Raw genomic sequence first — 22,749 nt, 5'->3', positions numbered from 1 at the left:
TATGCTGTGTTGGCACAGCCCAAGGCATGGAGACATTTATTATCGGACTTTCATTGAAGGAATGTGTCAGAGGAGGAAGCAAACAGTCTGTGTCAAACATCGTGGGCTGTTACCACAGGACAAGCAATTATACTAAATTTAAGGATTGAAAGCAGAAGTTTAGGACAAGAAATAATACTAAATTTAGAGGTTGAAAGCAGAAGTTTAGGTTTGATAAAGGATACAGATTCAGTGTAGGTTATGAGTCAAGGCTCATTCTGAGTTTCCCTCACTTCTGGTGTACAATTAACTTGAAAAATATGACTGTCAGGTTCAAAACTGGTTTTTGCATGTGTCTTGATGATGAATAGGGGAGCAGGAAACCGTTTTACAGAGAAACCCCTCCAAAACCTATGGAAAATCCAGAGGTGAATATTACAGCATTGATCAGAGAAGGAGCAGAGTCCTGTTCCTTGTTCTCCTGTAGGATGTGGCTCCCTGGTGAGTGATGCTGTTTGTCACTCCTGGAGCAGCAGGATCAGTGTTTTAAGTACCTGCTTGTGAGAACCAGAGATAAAAGCTGTTGCCAGGGGTCATGTCAGTGGTTCTGGCAGCTCATCTGTTGTCACCTAACTGGGGCCTCCCTTCCCATGGATCTGGAGCTTATCTGCTCCAAGTCCTCGTGCTTCAGTCCTGTCTGAAGCTCTGAGAAGGCAGCAGGGCTCTTAAGTTTGCCTCTGTTACAAAGGTCCTTGGTAAGCATCTCTATGAAATGTCAGGTACAAGGTAAATGCCAGTTTTGTTCCCTTGAGTAATCAAAAAGGAAATTTTCCATTAGTTTTCTAAGTTTGTTTTGAGTTTGTTTGTATTTTTAAGAATGTTGGGAGGAAATATTAATATTAATTCCACTCAACACTTTCTTCTTCCTGCTTTTCAGGTATGAATTGAGAATTCGGTACTTGCCAAAAGGATTTCTTAACCAGTTCACTGAGGACAAACCAACTCTAAATTTTTTCTATCAGCAGGTATGTTCAGTTCTACTGCTTTGTCTTTTGCTGATTTTGATGAATTTAGAAAGCTCGGGGTTTGAATATGTGGGTAGGATATTACTGCAGAAACAGAAAAATTGAAAAAAATTAAGATTGCATATATATAAAGCAGAAAGGCCACAAATCCCATGACATCTTTCTCCTTGAGAAGTTGTGAGGAATATGTTCCAAAACCAAGATAATTCTGCAGGCAGTAATTGTGCTAACTGAGTAAAATTGACTGTTGTTCCACTGGCTTCTTACAGTTAATTCACATTTGATTAAACTGCTGAATTTCTTTATTTTTGCAAGTGTAACTGACAATTGCACTACAAACCATCAAATGTTTTATCCACTCACATTTTTAGGTTATTTTTTTGGGGTTTAAAATCTCTTCTGCATTACTAAAACTGCATAATAGTCAAAGTTTCTATAAATGATGCACGAAATTCTAATTTTATTCAGTTAAATGATTTTAATCTGCTTTTAGACTGACAAGTTCTCAGTAAAACTTCCTGGGGATATTTTTAGGGGAGTCAGGACTAAAATGGCTACCCTGTCCTCTAACTTCAACAAGCACAATTGTGCAACGCACATTCTTGTCTAAAGTAAATGACTTTTAATTTTTTTTACTGTGTGATGCAGCTTTTGTATTGATATGATATTGATACTGATAGGATGAAGCTGACTTGTGAAAAGACAATTCTCTTGCAGTGCTTCTCTGGATTTAGCATTCTAGTTCAAGTGATTTGTGTAACATGGTTTCAGCCTAAAAATGTCTGGGTTTTGGTGAGGTTTTAGCGTAGTGCTGATAGGGCTTCTTGTACAAACAACAAAATCATGTTCCTTTTTCCTTTAGCAGCAAGGGACTTCCTCCATACTGGCTTTAAACACAGATTTGTGTTTCTCATGGTGCAAAAGTGGGTGATGAGCTCCACAATAATTTCCTGAACTCCATCACTTACTGTTCAACACTGGCAAGCCTGCAGTGTTTTCTCATTTCTGCCTCAGGGAACTGTTTCTTTAAAGCAAGGAGTTTGAAATCCCAGAGGAGTATTTGTTAACTTTTAACTAAATTTGTAGAAATCATTACAAACAGATACAAATGGCTCAGAATAGAAGGTTTTTGAAGGTCATCGGCTGCTTGTATCGGACAACGCCCTGAATCACAGTGCTATTACAGAGTGAAAATCAGAGGTTCTTCTCTCCTTGCTCTGCACACCATCCCATTTATTTTCTCTTCCCCTTTCTTCTTCACCTTATAGTGAGGTATTTCTGAATCCAGTTCTTTAAAAGTCACTGCTCTTTGTTTCAGGGTGATGTAAGGTATTTGGGTCTCTGTTGTCATGGAAATCAGGTGCAGAACTTTCCAGAGCTATCATTCTCTATCCATGATTCTGCTTTGCTCCATAAATTTCACTTGTCCTCTTGGATAAGATAGGACAATAACTTTTATCTGGTAAAGTGTTGAGGCAGCAGCAATGACGTATGAAAAGAATACAAGAGAAGAATTCGAGCAGTAAGTCTGCATCATAAACCAGATCTACAACAGAGGAGGGGTTAAAAAAACAAGGAAAGATGATTTTTCACGTTCTGTTCCTATATCAGTGTCATTCCTGCAACATTTTAACATCTTTTGCTAACGACTGCTCAGTCAGACACATCATGTTGTGTGTAGGCAAGAACAACAGAATGAACAGAATTCATATGTGCATACATAGATATCCTGAGCTTTCTGCACAGAAGTAACTGTCAGAGATAAGGAGCTAGAACCCAGTTACAAAATTTCAAAAATCCAACAGAAACACCACTTCTGTAGTTAGATTGGCTTTTGTCAATGTAAAAATCAAATACGTTGTCTTGGGTGTTATAAATGAGTAAAAAAAGATTTTTGTGAGGACCAGATGCCTGTGACTTTCTTGTCAGGATGAGACTGGGAACCTTATTGCTAACTTGGTAACATCCAAATGCATGTTTTCTGTCTTATTAAAAATGTATAGCATCAAATTGAAAAGTTCATGGAGAAGGAAAAGAAACATGGTTACCTCTGTCACCCATGGATTTGGAATTGTAATGATTTTGTTGAATCTGAGTTGCACAGCTGCAGCATTGTTGAAAGTTTAAATCCTCAAGTGATCTTCATCTTCTGGAAAAGCACAGAACATTTTGTAAAGATAACAAAATGTTACCTTAATCACTGTCAACAGACAGGGTTTATTCATCCAGCTCACCCAAACCACAATTATCAAGCTGTTAAACCCAAAGCTGGCGCACGTTTGTGCCTTCACATGCATGACTACTCCCATTCACTTCAGCGAGTGCACTGCCCTGTGCAAATTGGTGCATTTCAGGCTTCTCAGCTTGGGCTTGATATGTGAAATCACTATTTTCTCCTTGGTTTTTGACTGTTTTAAGGATGCTGTGACCTCTCTTAGTTTTCGAATATTCCTTATCTTCAAGAGTCTCTAACAAATCAAGAACCTGTGATCGTGGCGGTCGTTCTGCCATCTGCAGTGGGCGTGAGCTGCTCTTAATTGGAAGTGTAAAGTAGGGCACTTAATGAGACCTTTCATTCTGCAATCTGTACAGCAAGGGATTAAAATTGGTGTGTGAGAGCAGGGGGAAACCACACAACTCGTTAATAGCATCAGAATCAGTCCCACTAGCGATGCCATGCAGTGCCTCTTGTGCTCAGGCTGTGCCTCAGCTTTGAGGCTAGAGATGGGGAGAGGCTGATCTTTAGGTCATTCCCCTTCACTGGAGGAGCTGTGTGTTCAAGTCATGTCATTTCACATCCCATTTGAGAGCTCTGATCAACAAACTAACGTTTAAACTGTGTCTTTTTGTTTTGTTACTGCTCTCTCTTTGGCAGGTGTCAGAGGTAGTGGGTGACAGGACTTCAGGGGTGTCTTCTCTTTTTTCAATCTGTGGAGCATTTAGGTGGTGATTCTGCATCAACTGCATTACTCCCCTGGGCCTAACTGCTTATGGTTTCAGCCAAATTAGGCAAATTGGATCCCACCCAGTGCTGTTGGAATTGTAAGGCTGAAGTATTCAAAAATCAGGAAAAGCCAGATTTATGGTTGTCTGCACAGTTGGCAGATGCTCACTGCACTGGTTTTGTGTGCCAGCCTTCAGTTGTGTCCTGTGGTATTGAATACCCAAATATGAACCAAAGTGAGCTCTAATCCCATCTACAAAACCTTAAATGTGAAGTACAGTGAATAAAAATACTGTAAGTTAAGTTTTATCAAGAATAGCATCCTTTTTTTGTGTGTGTGTGTTCTGGTGACTGTTTTGTAAATCTCTAATGAAGATACCTGATTTTTTTGTATGATTTTTAAACATTTTTCAGAGAAAACAAGCATAAAGGTACAAAAGGAGAATTTAAAATCGCAGGTTTTGAGTAATTAAATAGGATTTCACCATTTTCCTGTCTTTTTGGGGAGCATTTTCAGTTGCTTTAAGTAAGAGTTGGTGAAATTCATAGTGTCTTCCTTTCCCTGTGTTCCAGTGACATGGCTGTTGGGAAGTGGAAATAAAGGGGACAGGTTTCTCTAATTTGCCTTAGTAGCTGAGTGAGGAACGAAAGCCATATCTCAAATCAAGATAGAATACAGCTTTTAAAAACATTCATGTAATGAGAATCAGACGTAAGCTACTTGAATTGCTTTTCTTTTGTTGTGGGACAAGAGCCTGCACACATTTATCCTTGAATAACATGTTAGCCTGCAGTAATTGGAGATGGTTTATCCCTTGATGAAAAGGGAGTAAGCATCTGTAAGGGGGGTGGGGGGCAGCTCTTGGCATCAGCTGTTCCATTGTTGCTGTCCTTGCGCTTCAAACAGAAGACTTTTAAAGTAACTTTTTGGGGGTTTTTTTTAGATCCCAGTGAACAAGAAAAAGTTGTTTTTATCAGTGTGGAATTTTTCTCTGCTGCTGCGTTTAGCCTGCAGTATGGAGCTACCCTGGAGATGTTCATATATATAATAAAGGAGACCATAGGACTGAACTGTGTTTTGAATTTGCTTTCTAAAATGAGCCAAAGTTTGTGCAATGCACAGGAGAAGGAATTGCAAGCAGGGGATGATCTCGAAGTTAGGGCAGGTCAATGATGCCCTGAAAAAACTGAGCTGAATTCTGTGCCACGAGGGCTCTGTGTCTCACCAGGCAAGTACACTGCAGGTTCATTTTCATAAGAAAACTCCTTTTAAAAAGAAAAGAGAAAAAAATTATACTTTTTGTGATTAAAAAAAAAAAAAGTAAGGGAAAAACATCCTCTAAAAAGGAGGAGAAAAAGACAATGGGCACTTTTTTCTCTATCCCTGTAGTGTCTGTAAAGATTATGTTCACACTCAAAATGTATTTCATTTAATGAAATATCTCTTTATATTGTGGCAGATAAATACATCATGCAAATTGCATTGTTTTTATAACTCTGTCCCTGACACATAGGAAATTTTAAGTCCAGGCAATTACTGTAATAACTTAATGATTAAAGTTTTATAAGGCTTAGGTGCATGATATGTAATTTGAAGTGCAGGCTGGGAATTAGACTCTTTAACCTAATTAAATAACAACATCTCTTACTCCCTAATAAAAATAGGAGACCTAAAACAAATGACTTTGACAGGAAAAGCTTTGTAGAAAATGAAGGACATTGGGAGAAAAGCTGGCATTGTTCCTGATGTTGGCAGCCTATTTAAAACAAAAGGCCCCCAACAAGAAAAAAAACAAACCACCCAAAACCCAGCAGATCTTTCATGAAGAGTTAATGGCTGAGACAATAAACTGTGCTCTACAGGGAGGTGGTAATCTAAGAATTGCAGCTGATTAAAAAGTTACTGAAATTTTATTTTTTTGTAAAAATACAAATCAAACAGAACCTCTCCCGTCTGCTCTTTACAGCTTGAAAAGACAATTTTAAGTGAGATTTCCTTGACAGGGGTAGGTTTCTGAAGTTGCTGAAATTCACAGTACCCCATAAAGTACTAATTTTTTCCTGTAAAAGTTGATTTACACCCTCAAAACTATGCTGGTATTCTTGTTTTAGGCTCTGCTGTTTGTATAGTTGTGGAGCTACTTTGGCTACAGATGCTGTGTGCCCAATGTCTGCTTTCCCTTAGTGCTGTATGGTAGGAATGTGAAACTTCCTTGTATTCCTTAACACCTCCTAAACGGCCAGCCAAGCTCAGGCCAAAGGGAAAGGGGCTGCTTTGATTTAAAATTTCCACCTGTCAGCCAGAGTGCTGAAAATCAACCTTGTGGGCTTTTCTTGAATTGCTCATAATTCAGCATGATAAATTGAAAATGCTTGGGACCAGGTTTCCATGTGTTGATACGTGGATATGTCTTTGTTAGTAGTCTGGAACAAAATGTTACTACAATTAGTGTATTAAGTTATGTATAACAACAAAAAAAAACACACAAAAAAAGTTGATTTATGTTGATGCTTGGACTTGCTTGATCTGGAAACTCAAAATTCTTTGTTGGAGAGGAGAAGTATAAAATTAGCTGAGAGCAAGGCCTGTTTAGTAGGTTGAGTTCTATATGGCTCCCAAGAGTCCAGTCCTACTTTGTGGAAAGGCTGCAAGGCAGCAGTGTCTCTTGCAGTGACATCTGGAGCTCAGCCCACTCGGACAGACGGCAGCATTTTAGCTGCTCTGCCCCTAACAATGCCTTGTCAGAAGTTGGTTTCCCCCCCAGCCCATCTCTAATGCCCTTATTATTAACAGAGGACCTTCCAAAATTAGTTAGAGATGTCAAAGATCACCCCAAGATAATACAGAGACTGTGACCTTGGGACATGAAGAGGAGGAGCAGCTGAGGGCAGATGGCAGATGAATGTTATCCTGATACTGGATCTGGGCTTTTAACTCCCCTAGATGAGGCCAAAGCCCTAATTTTCCCTAGTATTGACTTATCTCCTATAGCAGATTTCAGATGGGTAAATAGGGGTGGGAACACATGTGTTTCCCTTCTGTGTGTATTTTAAAAACTACCATTATGATTATTAAGGTGGCTCCTAAAAATACTGATGACATTAGAAGCAGGCATTGGGCTTTTGTGCATATGGGGCTTCATTCAGAGCAGATGAGGCACAAATCTTTCAGGGTTAATTCTGCATTAGATTTCCAAAGCTGTAGTAGTGAGGGTTGGGACCCTGTTCTTTCAAGCTGATTTTGTAGTGATGAAAATTTGGTGTCCCACATGAACCTGCTGTTGGAAAACAAGGATGGAGGAGCAGTTTGTTCCTTACAGATACCAGGATTTATACTGGGTGACTGTTCCACATTAACCCAATCATGTGTCTGTCCTACAGTAATTCTGTGGTGTGTTTACCACTACAAGGAGCATTACAGCTGAAACCAGAGAGCATCTGAAATAATTCTCTTTGGTGGGATACCATGGAAGGAGCTGTGTCATGGATTGGGGTGGAATTGTGTGTGCCACCTGCTGCAAGTGCAGAGCAGAGCAATGTCCTTCATTTTTAATGGGAAATTCTGGGGAAAACAAATGTGCTGTGTACTTGGTTTTTTGTCTTGGTCACAAAAGTAGTTGCTGAAGATCTGTTTTTCCTATGGATATATTGAGATATTCTGGTCTTTCATTACAGAAGCTTGTACTGGTAAATTTCAGGAATAATTTCTCTTGATTATGGTAGGATGGGTGTCACCAGAAGTGTTGTGTGTTAGTGTAAAACAAAGATCCTGTTTGAACTCTGTAGTGGTTGAGGATGAACTATAACATACAATATCTAACACCAAATCTAACACCTCCAGAGTTAGAAACTTGAGTGTTTAAAAGCAGGTACCAGAACACACCTGAGCTGTTGAAAATAAATTCAGAGAAATTACTGAGAACAAATAAATTATTGCATATACAGGACAATTAAGAGGAAGGTTGTATATTTTTAATATAAATGACACCAACTAAGCAGAAGTACATTATTTCCCAATATACAAAAGCACCAGCTAAAAATATTTGTGTAGAACAAATGGATAAGGAGAAAATGATGGAATATAAATCTTTGTTTTCATGCTTCATTAAATGACTGTAATTACTATTTGTGTGCTATGTACTGAAGGGAGTACAGAAGACATTTTCTTTGTTTGGTTGCTTATCTAAATATCTCCTATGTTGTGATGATTCTTTTTGGGTATGGTCTTAACTCCTCAGTGGGAACTTAGTCACTGAAGGGTTGTTTAAATGCAGTGTTCAAAGCAGTGCAAATTTGGGAAAAAAATAGAAATATAAAAGGACTAAGTTGTGTAAGTAGGTCATAGACATTGAAAGAAAAGCAAGAGAAATAGATTGCTTATTTTTAAACTGTCCTCCTGAAAAATGGGAGTTTATCCTGTGGGAAATTTCTTGGTAACATTAAGCTGGGAAAGCCAGTAGTGGCTAATTATTGGTATTTGCCCTTTTTGAGACACCATTTGATAGTACTGTTGCTAAAGAATTTCCACAGTATTTATGCTTGAAAACTCAATGTCAAGTTTTATGGTTTTATTTAATAATTATAAGGCTACAAACAAGTCTAAACCTAACATTTCTTTTTAAGATACAGTATCGAATGGCTTTTTTTTTTTTTTTTTAATCCCTAAACTGGAAAGCATTTGCCAAGTTCAGAATTATTTTACTGTTGTTCTTAATAAAGAAGTCTTAAATCGAGCATGGTGTTTTTATGAACTGCTTGTCAGCCTGGGTGAACCTTCTGAAATACTGCAGCTGCATAAAAAACTTGTGTGCAGGAAAATGAAGCAGATGGCTTTTGAAAGTAGCAGCTGGTATATAAAATACGAGGCCAGTGCTAGATTTCTCCTTAAATCATAGCATAGTTCTCTAATTTCTCCATCTTCACAAACATGGGCTTTCCTCTGTTTCCAATTTTTATTTTAAATTGTTCCGTCTGGAATTTGCTACCCGTTTCTGTAGCTGGGAAACTGCCCATTATTTCCTAGTAAATTTGGAGAAGTTAGAAATGACACCATCAGTAATTTCCCCATTCAAGTAAAAGAAAAAATATTTTACAAGTTTTGACATCAGAAATGAAACTGGGCTTGTGTTTATGTGCCCATCTTCCATGTGGAAAAAGCTTTTTCGTTTACGTTGTGTTCACCTCCTTTGATTTGTATGATTTAGGAGTATCTTTGAACTTTTAATGCCCAAAAAACTGGAGACGGAAGAGAGATTTCTGTTCTGGCTAAAAGATGAAGAGTGATAAAAAAATATTTTTAAAATATTACTAAGAATAGAAAGTATTTTAAATGAAGTGAATTGTTGTTGAATATCAGGACAGTAATAAATCAGAAAAGATGGTGTAGGATTGTGTTGGATTTCAAAATCCTTATTTTGCTTTGGGTGTGACTGTTGGGGTCTCCTCCCCCGCCTGAGGGGAGGCACGGGGTTTCCCTGCCCCTGCTCAGCCTCGTTCCCCATTGGTTGGTTTGTGTTCCCCTGCGCGGGCAAAGCAGCTCGGGCCCCGACTGTAACAGTCTCTCGGCAGAGCCCGGCCATGCGGCTGGGGAAATAAACATCTCTGAAACATCTAGCAAGAATCCGTCCGTATATATTTCTTTTCCACGGGACTCCTGGTTGGATATAGGCGTGTTGCAGTATTCCCCACTGCAACATGTGACTATCGCGGGGGGTCCGATGTTGGTCAGCACCGGTGTGGCGCGACCTTCCTGGCGAGCGTCCTGCAGGGAGCAGCTCTTCAGGGGCGGGGGCCGGCCTCGCCCGGCAGCCGGGGATTCCGGCAAGTGTGGCGATTTCTCAGCTACAAGTGATTCCAGCTTTTGGGATTCAGCTCTTTGGGAAATCACCCGAGGTGTACTCGGGGACACAGATACCGGAGCCTCGTTCCACAGAAGCAGCTTTTATTGTCGAGCAGCCCCTGTGAAGGGAAGGCCAGGGACAAAGGCTCCCTTCTCAGGGGCAGAAACAGGAGCTTTTTATGGGAGCGGCAGGGGGTGGGGTAGAAACCGATTAGCCAACTGGGTACAGGCCATTACCGTATAGAAACAAGGGATGCTGGAGGTAGTTCACTTCGTCACCATGACCCAGAGGAAGGTTGCTTATCTCTGGGGAAAGTCTTTTTGCCCTCAGGCCTCTCTCCTCCAAGGGAGTGCAGAGGGCTCCTGCGCGAAGGGCTCACAACCCTCCGCATATTACTGCCCTTTCTAAGCATGTATTCACTGATGGTGATGTGTATTCTGAGTGTGGGGGCAATGACAATTTTGTTTCATTTTTTATTTTACCAGAACATGTACAAAACTTCTTTTTCCTACCTCTGAGAGGTGCTTTTATGCTTGGCATTCCTATTTTCCCCACGCTGCAGCCCTTTTTTGTATCAGGCTATTTGTAGATGTTGTGGCCAAGAAGTCAACTCCAAATGTGAAGTGTAGGTCGCACTTTAATTCTTATTTGCCACCCTGCGAATGAGCAAATTTAGGTAGAGTTGCTTCCTCTGACACTGGCACTGCAGTAGTACTCGCCTGGAAGCCTGAAGCAGTTTTTATTTCCATTATTCCGTGTTTAATGGAACTTAAGTAGACTAATCCTTTCTCCCCAAAGCATGCACCTGCTTGACTGTAAATCTGATTTAAACTTGTTAGAACATACTAAAAAAAATCCGAGGGAAAAGGTTCTTGAAATCAACACAGCAGTTTGCAGCAATAAATTATTTTTGTCTCTTATCCTCCTTTAAACTGTTTTCCAATGTATTTTTCTCAGGGAGTTGAGATAAGCACATTATGTGGGAATACAGAATTAGTAAGTCAGTGGAAGCAAATGTGTTACAAGCAACATGCATCAAAGTGACTCACTTCAGACATCATATTTTGGATTTTGATTGTTACCAAATAAAAAATATATAGGATTTTAGCAGTGTTGATTCTTGAATTCTTAATCCTAGTGTAAATCCAAGTGTTGCCTTGTTGATATTTATGCATTTTTATTGCTATAACATTATGACTATAAAGTATTGGAGATAAATACAGACTTAATGTAATTTTATCATTGCCAGAGCATCTGGTCTCTAGTATGGGGTATAAATGAAGTAATGGCACACAGGTTTAACAGGAGCTCCTTAAAGGCTTCGTTGGGCTCCTGAAAGGGATCACGGGTTGCTGTTTCGGTTTCTTGTTTGGCCGCTTGGGTTTTTGGGGTTGCTTTTTCAAAACCAGATTTGTGTGACAAGTTTATATAAATTACTTCTGTCTTACGAACTAGGTAAAATTAAGGTATATTAAATAGCATCCTACATTTTTTTTCTGGTTTAGCCTTTGGAGAGGTCCCATTCTGAGCAATTAAACCGGGGAGGAGACGTGCGGCAGTGGTGCTTGATCTGCTTGAAAAGGATGTGTGTGTCTGTATATCTATCTGTCTGTCTATAAATAAATGTATTCTTCACCTTCTCCAGGTATTGCACACTGTTAACTGAATTTCCAAGCCATAGGTTAAGGTCTGCACACACTGTCAAGGAGTATGACAAGCTCACAGATAACAGGATCTCCAAACCCAACAGAGGAGGATTCATCCTCCCTCTTTAACATACTTCTGAATTTGTAGTCAACAGAAAAGAGCTGATAGATTTTGTGAGATTTCTAAGAGTTCATTTTTTGTGCCTTTGTATGTATGTAGGCTTTGTGCTCTTGAAGATGGGGCCTTTGTTTGTCTAACCCAGAAAATATTCTCATTTCTCTCAATTATATTAACAATAATAATAATAATAATAAAAGTTATAATTGAGCAAACACAAAAGACTTCTTGGAAAACTATTCAATTGCCTTGTGACAGTGCATTTAATTACCATTAAATTATCTCTTGTCTCTTCCACTTAATATTTGCTCAGGCATTTTCCTTAGGAGGTTGTGCTGAACCTCCTGTGAAATTCTTATCTAATCTCTGCACAGGCATTAGTTCATGCATTGATCTGATGCCATCTCAAAGAGAATAGTCAAGCAAAATTAAAGGTGATAAGAGAAGTTCTCATTGGTATTCTGGGAGTAGAAATAGAATCTGCCTATTTTCCTTTTTTCTTGCTGAAATGGAAAGCAGAATGTGTGCAGGCAGGTTTATGAAGAAAGGAGAAAGATAGTAGGACACTGTTAAATCCAGACCACTGGATTCTGGCCACAAGTTTCCTGAAGCTTACAATTTCTCTTTATAACTCACAAAATTTAAATACTAAAATAAGTAGGTGTATATAATGTAAAATACTTCTTTTTCCCTTTCCACTTTGTTGAAACAGGGGAGGGTCTTTTACATTTCCTTAGTATCTGATGCCTGTAGTTGCAGAGTCACACTAGGAACATGACTGGACAGCTCACAAGCCACAGGGCAAGAGGAGATAAACCCCAAACTTTAAATACTTGGGTAATGTTGCTTATTTATTTATGGAGCAGTAGGCTAGCAGTGTTTTAAAATCATGTTTGCATGAAACTGGTGATGCTCTTAAGCTGTTTAGTTTAACAAATTGAGTACTGGGATCCACAAGGCAGTGAGTTGTGAAGATAAATGAATACACATTTGATCATGATACACTGGGTCTTAAATTAGCATCGTTCCTGCAAGTGGAAGTTTTGTGTGTCAGGACTGAAAAACTGCTTTGCTACAGCCAGTTCTTCTTGGTGTGGGAATGGGAATGGGAAAAGGAATAGATGGATAACAGCTCTGAAATTTCCTGGTGATGCAAAATTGTTAAAATGGTTCCCAAAATTGAACGTGTAGTTTAAGAAAAGAAAAAGCTTATTGAAATACAAGGAATCAGTCAATTGGTATTTTATTTGGGTGGGTGTAAGGCAGGTTGGCCAAGGGATTTTGTGAACAGTTTCACTTGTTCGGTGAAGTAACTTTGACTGTACAGGAAGGTGAATTCTCAGGAAAAGGACATGAGCATTTCTGGAATTTGGGTATCCATATACGATCTGAACTCATGTTCAACACTTCCTCTCCTTTTGAAGTATCCCCACATAGAGCTGAGGATGAGGAGGGCTGTGCTGTTGTTCACCACCCATGTGTGTTTGCAGAGGTCATTTATGGCAGTTCATGGAGCCTGAAATTCCATTCCTGATTTACCTGCCCTGAGCTTGTGTCTGACAGTTTTATGCAGGACCAGTTTGATGTCCTTTCTCATGAACAGAGATCCTGGTGTAATTTATTACATTTTGCTGTTTATAGGATCATAGAACCGTTTAGGTTGGAAAAGACATGGAATATCAACCATTAATCCAGTGCTGCCACATCCACAACTGAACCATGTCCCCAAGGGCTCCATCCGTACTTTGAATGCTTCCAGAGATGGTGCTTCCACCACTCCCTGGACAGTCTGTTTCCAATCCCTGACCACCCTTTCAGTAGAGAAATCATCCTAATATCCAGTCTGAATCCAAGTATTTAAAATTGTGAGCATAATGAAGAGGAGAATTATTAATTCATATTGTGTGTATTATTACTATGGGAATACAGAATTATTATTTCCATGTGTGTACAAATAGCACACTACATGATGCTGAAGGGCAATTATTCTCCTGTCTCATTAGTATTTGTAGGAATTGAATTGAGAAGAGTTAAAAGCTCATTACTTTGTCATGTTGAGTGTCTGTATGAATTCAAATGCAAGAAGCTTTTTTTCTCATGTTTAAGCTATTGTAATAATTCATTTTCATTTTCTCACTGCTGCACAGTTTATCATATTTCTTCTTTCACATCTTTTAATAACAAATTAAAACTTTCTATGCAATTCGGACCCAGGAAGTTTTTAGGAATTTGTTACTTTGTAGTTTGGAGCAGGACCCAGCTGCCACCCTGGTGCTGGGGGAATGCTGTGGTGGATTCTCACGTGTTCTGAGGAGAATGCTGAGTGGAGAGCACCTCCAGCTGTTGGATCCATTGCTATAATTCCTTATCTTTTAAATTATGTATTTCCTAGCAGTAGTAGTTTGAAATAGTTGTTCTTACAACTTGTCATCACTCAACAAACCCACTTGGTGAAGCGTGTTGCTTTCATAGTGCATCATCTCCTCTTTGATCTGCAAGTCAGTCACGTGGATTTTTGTGGTATTTTGGGCCTTGCTGCAACTTTAGGATCTCAGTAGCAACTTGATGTTTCCATAAGAGAATAACAGGAGCTGTTAAGGAAAAACTGTTGAGATTTGTTACTGGTGCAAGATTTGCAGTGAAGTTCTTGGGCACTGGTTCTGTTCTCTCTTACTGCCTGGGTTTTTTTGTTGTTGTTAGTTATTGCATAAATTGCTTACTCTAATGTGGTGAAAGTATTACCTAAAAAATAGGATTCTTCCCACAGCCATGTTGGTAAATAAAAAAAAGTCCACGACATGGTGATGAAGATTTGAAGTGTTTGCTACTGTAGATCGTCATCATCCAGTGTCACTCTTGGTTCTTGCTAGTTCAGTATTATTTTATGCCAGTGTGCAGTACAGTTTGCACATACTACTCTATTTACTTCTGTTTTTATTTTCACTGTAATTCCCAGGCATTTATCAGTTTTATTTGCATGATTAGATCCACCTACACAATTAAATACTATTGACCAGGATGATTCAAGAACACAGCCTGCCTTCTCCTAGCTGGAATGCAGGTACAACCATCTGCTCAGTCCTCTGTGAATTTTGATTATATTTGATAAAATGTAGCCAATATTGACATAGATAAGGAATTTTTCAATCAAGTTCGTTGCGGTTCAAATGTGTTTCTTCCCAAAGTGCCGCTCATTTATGGAGAATATAAATACAAATTCTTTCTTCTCTTCCTGGACTGTGTGAATTGTCATTCCAGAAAATTAGGATGTATTCATTTGAAAGTTGTTTGGGGAGTATTTTAGTCTGTGTTGGCACTGACCTTCTCTTTCTGTGATGCCTACCTGCTTCTTTTGCTGTAGGTGAAAAATGACTATATGTTAGAAATAGCAGATCAAGTGGACCAGGAAATTGCTTTGAAACTAGGTTGCCTTGAAATCCGGTAAGCTCATAATTTAATTTATTATTCAACATCTTTCTGACTGAATATATACAGTAATTTTGAAACTGCTTAAAGTTCATCAATTTCTGACCAGTAGAGTTGAATAAAACATCGTAAGACATTTTTTTTCTACAAAGCAGTTTGAAGAAAAACTGAATAGATTGTATTGTAACTCATTTCTAGTGATTTTTAAATTAACATTATTTTAAAATTTTAATTAATTACCTCTTGATACTGCCTTTTGGGTGAATTCTTCGTCTGAATAATTCAAAGGCCTGTAGAGTACATTAAAGTATGCTTAAAAAAAAATGCATCTGTGGTGTTATTTAGCAAATAGTCTTGTGATTCTGCATATATAAATCCTACAGCTAAAGAATGTAATTATAGATAAATGCTGCTACCTTTCCTCTCTGTATTTGCTCAATTTTTAATGTGCTGTTTTGAAATGATTAAATCTTAAGGATCCTTTTGGGTGTTTCTGGTGTTCTTGTCAACTGTATAGACAGCTGGAAAATAAAGATAAGTATATCAGATTAAGAGATCCTTGAGAGAGTTCCCAGCTTTGAAATGCATGTGTTGGGTTTTGCTAATTTATGGAGAATTTCCAGCCTGAAACATTTGCTTTAGTTATGCTGATGTCTCGAACAGGGAGATTAGGAAAGAAGTAAAATTGATAAGAAATGAATGACAAATGTAAACTTGTTAGGAGAGAATAAAAGTGTCCTTTGAACGCTACTTTGCAAATTAAAACAAAATTTAGGCTTATGAAATTTTCCAGGTATCACCGGAGAACCTGATGCCTTTGTTAAAAGTTTTGCTGGTAGCCCCAGAGAAAGCAAAAATTCTTTGTGTAACTGCAAACTCCTTATGCACTTACAAAATCATTGTGCCCTATTTCAAAACATGTAATGAATATAATAATCCACAGTTATGTTGTCAGCCAAGTCTTACCTTCCCTGGTTCTTAAGCTGTGGCTCTTCAGAGCATTTTGATGAGATACTTCTTGTAGATACGAGCTACTGAGACTCTTAGAATGAGCATTACTGGTCCATTTTCTCCCTGAAAATGATAATCTCAGCCTTCTCCTAACAAAGCTTTCTTAATTATTCATTTATTTTTTAATGTGAACATGTTTGGATTGAAGCAGTTTTCATCACTGCCTGCTTCCCCTGGTTCTCCCTGTTCCTTGCACAGAGGACTCTCACAAAGAAGTGCAGGTAGTGCAAAGAAGTGAGGTAGAAGGAACTGCTGATGGGCAGCTTAGGTCACTTCTTTTTGTAGCAGCACTGGTTTAAAGTCATTCTGAAAATGCAATTAATTTGTAAAATAAAAATCTGATCTGTTGAGGTAGAATAATGTACTTAATACTTAGCTTTTAATTCATTCTGGCAATGTTTTCTGATGTTGAGTAGAAGTTTTGATTATGTTGGTGTTGTAGTTTTAGGCTGAATTATCCAATAATTGTTGCTTTCAAATATTTTTCCTGACTTCAGGAGATCCTACGGAGAGATGAGAGGCAATGCATTAGAAAAGAAGTCCAACTATGAAGTGTTAGAGTAAGTATTGAGTTCTAGCTTGAGGTTTGAACTATCCCTTCTCTGCATCAGAAACAATAAATTCAGTTCAATAACAGAGCATTTCTGTTGTAGTTTTCCTATCCCATCAAGTTTAAGATGATTTAATATAAGAAGAGGATGATGAAACCCATTGAGGTGTAGAAATAGGAAAAGTGCCTTTAACTCTGGTCCAATGAAACAGGTTTGGAGTTGTTTAAACTTGATCAGGAGGCTTATTATGATTTTCATCAATTTTGCTAATGTTTATGGGCTTTGCCAGCTCTGGTTGTAAGGTGATTTTGTTCCTCAGTGTTTTTTCTGTGCCCGGTTCCTAAATGTTCTTCTGTGCCCAGTTGCATTCTTCAGTTCTGACTCATCTGTGGTAAAGTTTGAGTTACTTGAAAATGTTTGTGGTATTGTTTTTCCTTCTGTTTGCTCCGTGTGGGCTTTTTCTGTGTTGTCACCTTGCAGTTAACAAGGTTAGTGTTTATCTGTGTATCACAAATTTTAAGGAGACCAAGGAGCATCCTTGTACTGGAATATTTTGTTTGCTTATTCATGTTGGACGTGACATGACTTCAGTTCAAACGAGCCAAAGTCCTTTAGAAGCTTCAGGGATTTGAAAACTGGTTTTATTTGTATTTATATAATGGATAAAGTTTCAGACATACATGCACCAATGATACGCTCATCACTACTAATTACCCTTGTGAAAAGATGCTGTACAGTTGAACACAAAATTGGGATAAAAGGTTGGTGCAGCAGTGAAGTCTTTATTTTTTAAATCTTGTTTTTAATAACACGTGTGCTAACTTTTGGAAGTGTGAAATTAGAGCATTTGGAGGAGGAAGTTAAGATTTTATACGACAATGAACAAGTTTACAAGGATTTTTGAAGAATCTATGATTTTAATAGGTAAAGATAACTTTGAGGAATAGCCTGCTTATTTGTAGAGTATTTGGTATTTCTGTAGTGCTTCTGTTTTATGCAGGTTTTTTTAAAGCTTTGGGTTTGTATGAATTAAGGATTTTTTTTTAAATTAATTTTTTTAAGGACTTCAGTTTTTTGCATGGAGCCACTAGTAGAAACATCCTGGTTGAGGAAACACATCACAAAATGAGAAAGGGCTAATAAAGATAAAGGGGATGAGCAGACAGACAAGACTAAAAGGGGATATAAAAAAGATCTGAAAGTATGTGAGTTATGGTTGGTGCAGTTTACATATATATATTCAGTAAGAACTTGAGCAGACTATTTTTAAGTCAGTTTTTTGGCAAGTCAGAAGCTACAAGCATTAGTAATAAGGTTAATGACTTTGGAAACAATGAGACAAAAGAAAGCTGGGTCATAACAGGTCACACAAAGTATAAATTAATCATTGTAACAGCTGAGAGTTCCAGGACGACTCATTGTGGTGCTGCTTCCAGTTTTACAGTGATTTCTTTCCTTCAGTCTCTGTGTTTGTTAAACAGTGACTGCTTTGGTAGGAAATAACTGCCTTGCTGCTGTGAAGGACAAAGTGAAGCAAAATCTTAATGTGCAAAATGTAACAGCTTAATGCCATGTAGAATTGGACATGGAGATTTTGCATTTCAAGAGTTTTGGGTTTTTTTGAGAAGGAATATGTGATTTGTATGGGATTTAGCTAGGAAAGATGAAGGATAAAACCACCTTAAAGTGACTATAGTAAAGATAATTACAAACTGGAAAGGGTCTGCAAAAAGTGCCAGTGATCCCCAAAATGCGTTAATTTGATCTTAGCACCTTAATAACCCATAAATGTTTGAGTGCACAAGTAATATTTATTGCTCAAGTGAGGCCTTTTGGGTTTTTTTGGAAGGGGTGTTGCTAGTTTTAGTACATCATGAGGCACTTAACCAGCTGAGGGCAATTTTTAAATGGCCCTTTTTTGCATTGGGTGTGATTGCTCCTTGCCTGCCTTTGTTAGATGTGTATTTGATGTATATTTGTTTTTGATCAGATTGTCATACAAGAACAGATCTGGATGGGAAGTGGTGGATAGGATCAAACTGTTAAGTAGCCTTTAATAGTTGGGCCTTCATGGAGTGAAAGAAGATTTTTTTCATAATAAATGTGAAGCCTGTTAGCAGAGAACAGGGATAATTACAAGTACAGTAGTGGGAGCTATAGGAAGGAACAGGTGCAGCCATAATTTGGTAAAAAGCATGTTAAAGTCTATTATGTTAATCTAACATTACTTTTTTTGTTGTAACTTGAATTGAGGTGAAAAATACGTTATATATGCTGCCTAAAGCTGCTTATCATTGTAAGACAAGCAGTATCACCTATCCGTAGTTGGTATTTTATTAATCATATTGAAGTTTGTACATTTAAAAAATCGAATTTAGATTTAAGCCCACAAGTAGGCTGGAGTAGATGAGGTTAAATACAAAGCTGTAGTAGAACTGTATGAACCAGGCTCTTAGTGCTCGTTATCTCTTGTTGGCAGTCAGAAACCAGATGTCTGAGTTCTTCATCCAGAGCCCTGAGTTGGTGTCTCCCTTGTTGGCTATTCCACCCCCACACAGCACAGCTGGGAAGGAGTTTGTAGGGTTGTGTGTGTAAAACTGTTTGTATGTTCCAATTTCCAGTGCTTATTCTCTTATTTATAGGTACCCTTAGGTTGTTGTTGGCCAAGGCATTAAATCTTTGTGGTTCTTTTGTTGAATTCTCCTCCAGCAAATAAATTTGCTGTCTCAGCTAAACACAGGAAATGCTTTATTAACAAGTTTTGTTAAGAGTTTTGGTCTGTTGTACTCTGCATAAGAATTTCTTCTCGGTTTGTTGCACCCCAGTCTGTACAAAAGGCTGCTCTACAACTTGTTCTAGTAATGAGTCAAATGAGGCTGTGGCAGCTGTGTGCTTGCAGGACTGTTAAGATGAGGGATACCAGGGTGATGGAAGGTGCTTCATTTCAGAAGCACCATCTCTCTCTCAGATGCTTAATGTTAAACTAATATATCCCTGTCAAAATGTCTTTGCATATTATTTAGATGGTAATAGTGTGTTAGATTCATTTAACTGTGTGGGATGATAAACTGAGTATCATTTGCATTTGAGAAGAAATGCATGGAAGGAATTAACATTTATGAAAGTTTTATAATCCTGCAGCTTACTGTCATTTCACAGATGCCAGTGCTGTACATGAAAATTCTGCTTCTCCTGGTTGAGGATGTTTTTAGTATGAAATTGTATGCTACTCATCTTCAGAGAGCTTTAAAAATACCCTGGTTTATTCTTCTGAGTGAGCTTTTTATATTGACTTTACTGTTGGCTTTGTTCTTGTGCCGTTAGGTAGCAGTAAATAAATCCTGAGTATCTCCGCTTGCTAACGGCTTTTCCTTTCTTTGCCAAATGTAAGAATTCCAGATGTTCTTCTGTGTATGTTCAAAGCATGCAGTCATGGAAAGCTCGCTTTCATACTTGTTCCAGTGGCAGATAAGAATGTTTGAAAGAGATGGTAATGTCCTAAATTTAAAGGAAAAAAGTCAGTAACACCTGTGAACTATAAATCTTTTTCCTGTTTATGCTTTTCTCTTAGTTTTTCCTTTTTTACATGCAAGTTTTTTGCCCTTGGTTGTACAGTAGTATCTTCTGCCCTAACATACCACTGGCAGCTTCTCGAGCACCTTGTTTTGAAGCTGATGTTCAGTTGTAGAGACACAAATGCATATCAGACATAAGCTATGTGCAGCACATCAGAGCCATAGAAATGTTTAATGGCTCTGCCTTTCAGATCAGGGGTACAACCCAATTTATAAGTGTGAACATGAGCTTGATAAATTCAGTTTGCAAAATCTGAGCTCACAGTCACCTGATTTACAGTTGCAAAAAGTCAGATTATTTGCAAGAAAATGCTGGTAATTTTAATTTGCTCAGTATGAGGAAAAAATAAATAGTAGAAATTTAAACAACCCCTTAATTATAATGCTTCAAAGGGTAAAACAGTAGTGAATTGCACTCAATATGCTTAGTGAGGTGATATGATGAGTATTGCTCTATGGATTCCTGGATTCCTTAGGCCAAGTTGGGGCTCTGAACAACCTGGTCAAGTGGAAGGTGTCCCTGCCCATGGCAAGTGGATGTTCATTATGGTTCCTCCCAGCCCAAACCATTCTCTAATTCTGTATCTCCTACTTCATTCTAATAGAGGTTTATCTGGGTTTTCCACTTTCATGTTGTTCCCTTCTCACCTGACTACAAGCCCTAAGAATGTTTGCTCTGTATTCTTTAAATTATTAAAACATGTACAAAGGGCAGTTTTTATTCTCAAAACTCCTCTGTGCCCAAGCCAACATTTAAAATAACAGACTTTCCACACAGGTACCTGTTTAAATGCAAAATCCTTTGGGATTTTAAACTAGAAGATGCTGCTGTCCCACATTTGATGTGGAGTAGCTGTAGTTAAGAGTTTTAATGGTACTGTTTGTTACTCTGAGATTGTCAAGGACATTGCTATGAAGATTGTTTAGTAATTGTATATGCTGGTTAAAAAAGCAAAACAAAAAACAGACCCAAAACACCAGCCTGAAAAGAGAAATATAATATTGCACAATGGTTTTGATATTTACGCTGTATTTTTTCTTTCAGGAAGGATGTTGGTTTGAGACGGTTTTTCCCGAAGAGTTTACTAGATTCAGTGAAGGTAATTACAGCTCCAGTCACTCCTATACTGCTGTAAAGAAAGAAGTGTCAGAAATCTGAAAATTGCATTTTAGTTTTCACTGTACAGTCCTAAGGGAATTGCTGTGCAGTTTTGCTTTGTGAAAAAACATCCAAGCTGTCTGTCGGATTGGTGGGATCTAAATCCCAGTAATGCAGCTGGCAGGACAAGGATAAAGTGATTCACATGGCCTTGCTGTGAGTGGGGCACAGCTCTGCCTCTCAGACCTTGGGGGCAAAAGTACAAAACAAGTCCTTGGAGCCTCTTGTATCAAATAACTTTTTTTTTTCCTTCCCTAAAAGAAAAATGAGACTTCTGGAGAAAGAGGAAGGGGACTTGTAAGAAAAAAGAATATTTTACTGGGAACTTGATAAACCATGTTCTGCCTTCCTTGCTCAAGACTATCCAACTTATTCAAGGAAGATTTCCAGTAATTTCTGCTTATGTTAATCCTAGCTGAGACTATAAACATTACTTGAATCTTGCTCCCATTGAAGTCCATATGTTCTCAGAGTAAAAAATGCAAATTTTTCTCAACATGTGTTGAAAAGGGGAATTAAGAATGGTCACCAAGTATTTTACATTTATAGGCGTCTCGATATGAATGTCCTGGTAAAATATCTCTTACAATTCATACATGAAAGTATAAATCACAAATTGCTATTTTGGAGCTGGTTTTGGTAAGCAGTGCTTTATAGAAAGACTAAAATTCAACTTCAGATTTGGAAAGAATCTGCATTGTTATTTAAATGGGTAAACACAAAAGGTCTGTCATGACAGGGTTTTGTTTCAAAAGACTTTTGAAAATCAGAAGCTAATGAAGTCAAGTGGATTTAAGTAATCCCCTCTGCATTTTAATTTGAGCAATTATCTGAAACTGTATTTTCTGCTAACGGGAAAATTGTGGTAAAAGGCTCCAGACGTAAAAGTATGAATAACTGTCTCAAAAATAATATTATGGAGCCAGAAAACTGACTGACCAAGAAAACTGCACTTTGGAAATCCTGAACTGGGGAGAAAAGAAGTAGCAAGAATTGCCAGAAGGTAAAGCTGAGTGGAACCTTGTAAAGACATGAAAAAAATTGTTGGACATATCAAGAAGAAAAACAAGGGAAGGAAAAATGTGTCTGCTTTTTAATGAAAATGAAATCCCTATTCAAAATAACACAGGATTGGTCCAAATTCTTAAATTACTCTTCCACTTTGTGAAGACCAGGGAATTTGAACTGGCAGGCAAAGAAGGGTTCCTGATAGCCATGAAATATAAAAATAATTATTTCTCTCAATTCTCTCTGCCTTGAACAAACAGAGAGGGAACAATGGTTCTTAGACATGCTTTTAAGAGCAAGTTTTCAGTGCATTTTGCTTGAAGTTGCCATTTGCAGACATTTCTGATAGATGCTTCTGTTATGGAAAAGGTTTGTTTTGGGGACTGTTCAGCCTGCAGAGTAGCAGGCTCTGGGGAGACCTGAGAGCTCCTTCCAGTGCCTAAAGGAGCTAAAAGAGAGCTGGAGAA

At 38.2% G+C, this 22,749-nt stretch overlaps 1 protein-coding gene across 8 annotated transcripts in view; it reads left to right on the top strand.

Moving 5' to 3' along the window:
* PTK2 (protein tyrosine kinase 2) overlaps positions 1-22,749 on the top strand; it is a 194,278-nt gene that overhangs the window by 102,074 nt on the left and 69,455 nt on the right. For all 8 annotated transcript variants that reach the window (XR_011148503.1, XM_069005548.1, XM_069005547.1 and 5 more), the window contains 4 exons: positions 917-1,004; positions 14,914-14,993; positions 16,487-16,549; positions 21,161-21,215. Coding sequence is in view for 7 of the 8 variants with exons in the window: in XM_069005548.1 (XP_068861649.1) it covers positions 917-1,004; positions 14,914-14,993; positions 16,487-16,549; positions 21,161-21,215 (286 nt within the window). In the remaining variant the exon portion in view is untranslated. The remainder of the gene's footprint in view (positions 1-916; positions 1,005-14,913; positions 14,994-16,486; positions 16,550-21,160; positions 21,216-22,749) is intronic.

The sequence above is a fragment of the Aphelocoma coerulescens genome, chromosome 2 (assembly GCF_041296385.1).
Source record: "Aphelocoma coerulescens isolate FSJ_1873_10779 chromosome 2, UR_Acoe_1.0, whole genome shotgun sequence".
Taxonomy (NCBI): domain Eukaryota; kingdom Metazoa; phylum Chordata; class Aves; order Passeriformes; family Corvidae; genus Aphelocoma; species Aphelocoma coerulescens.
This window is presented reverse-complemented; position numbering and strand designations above follow the sequence as displayed.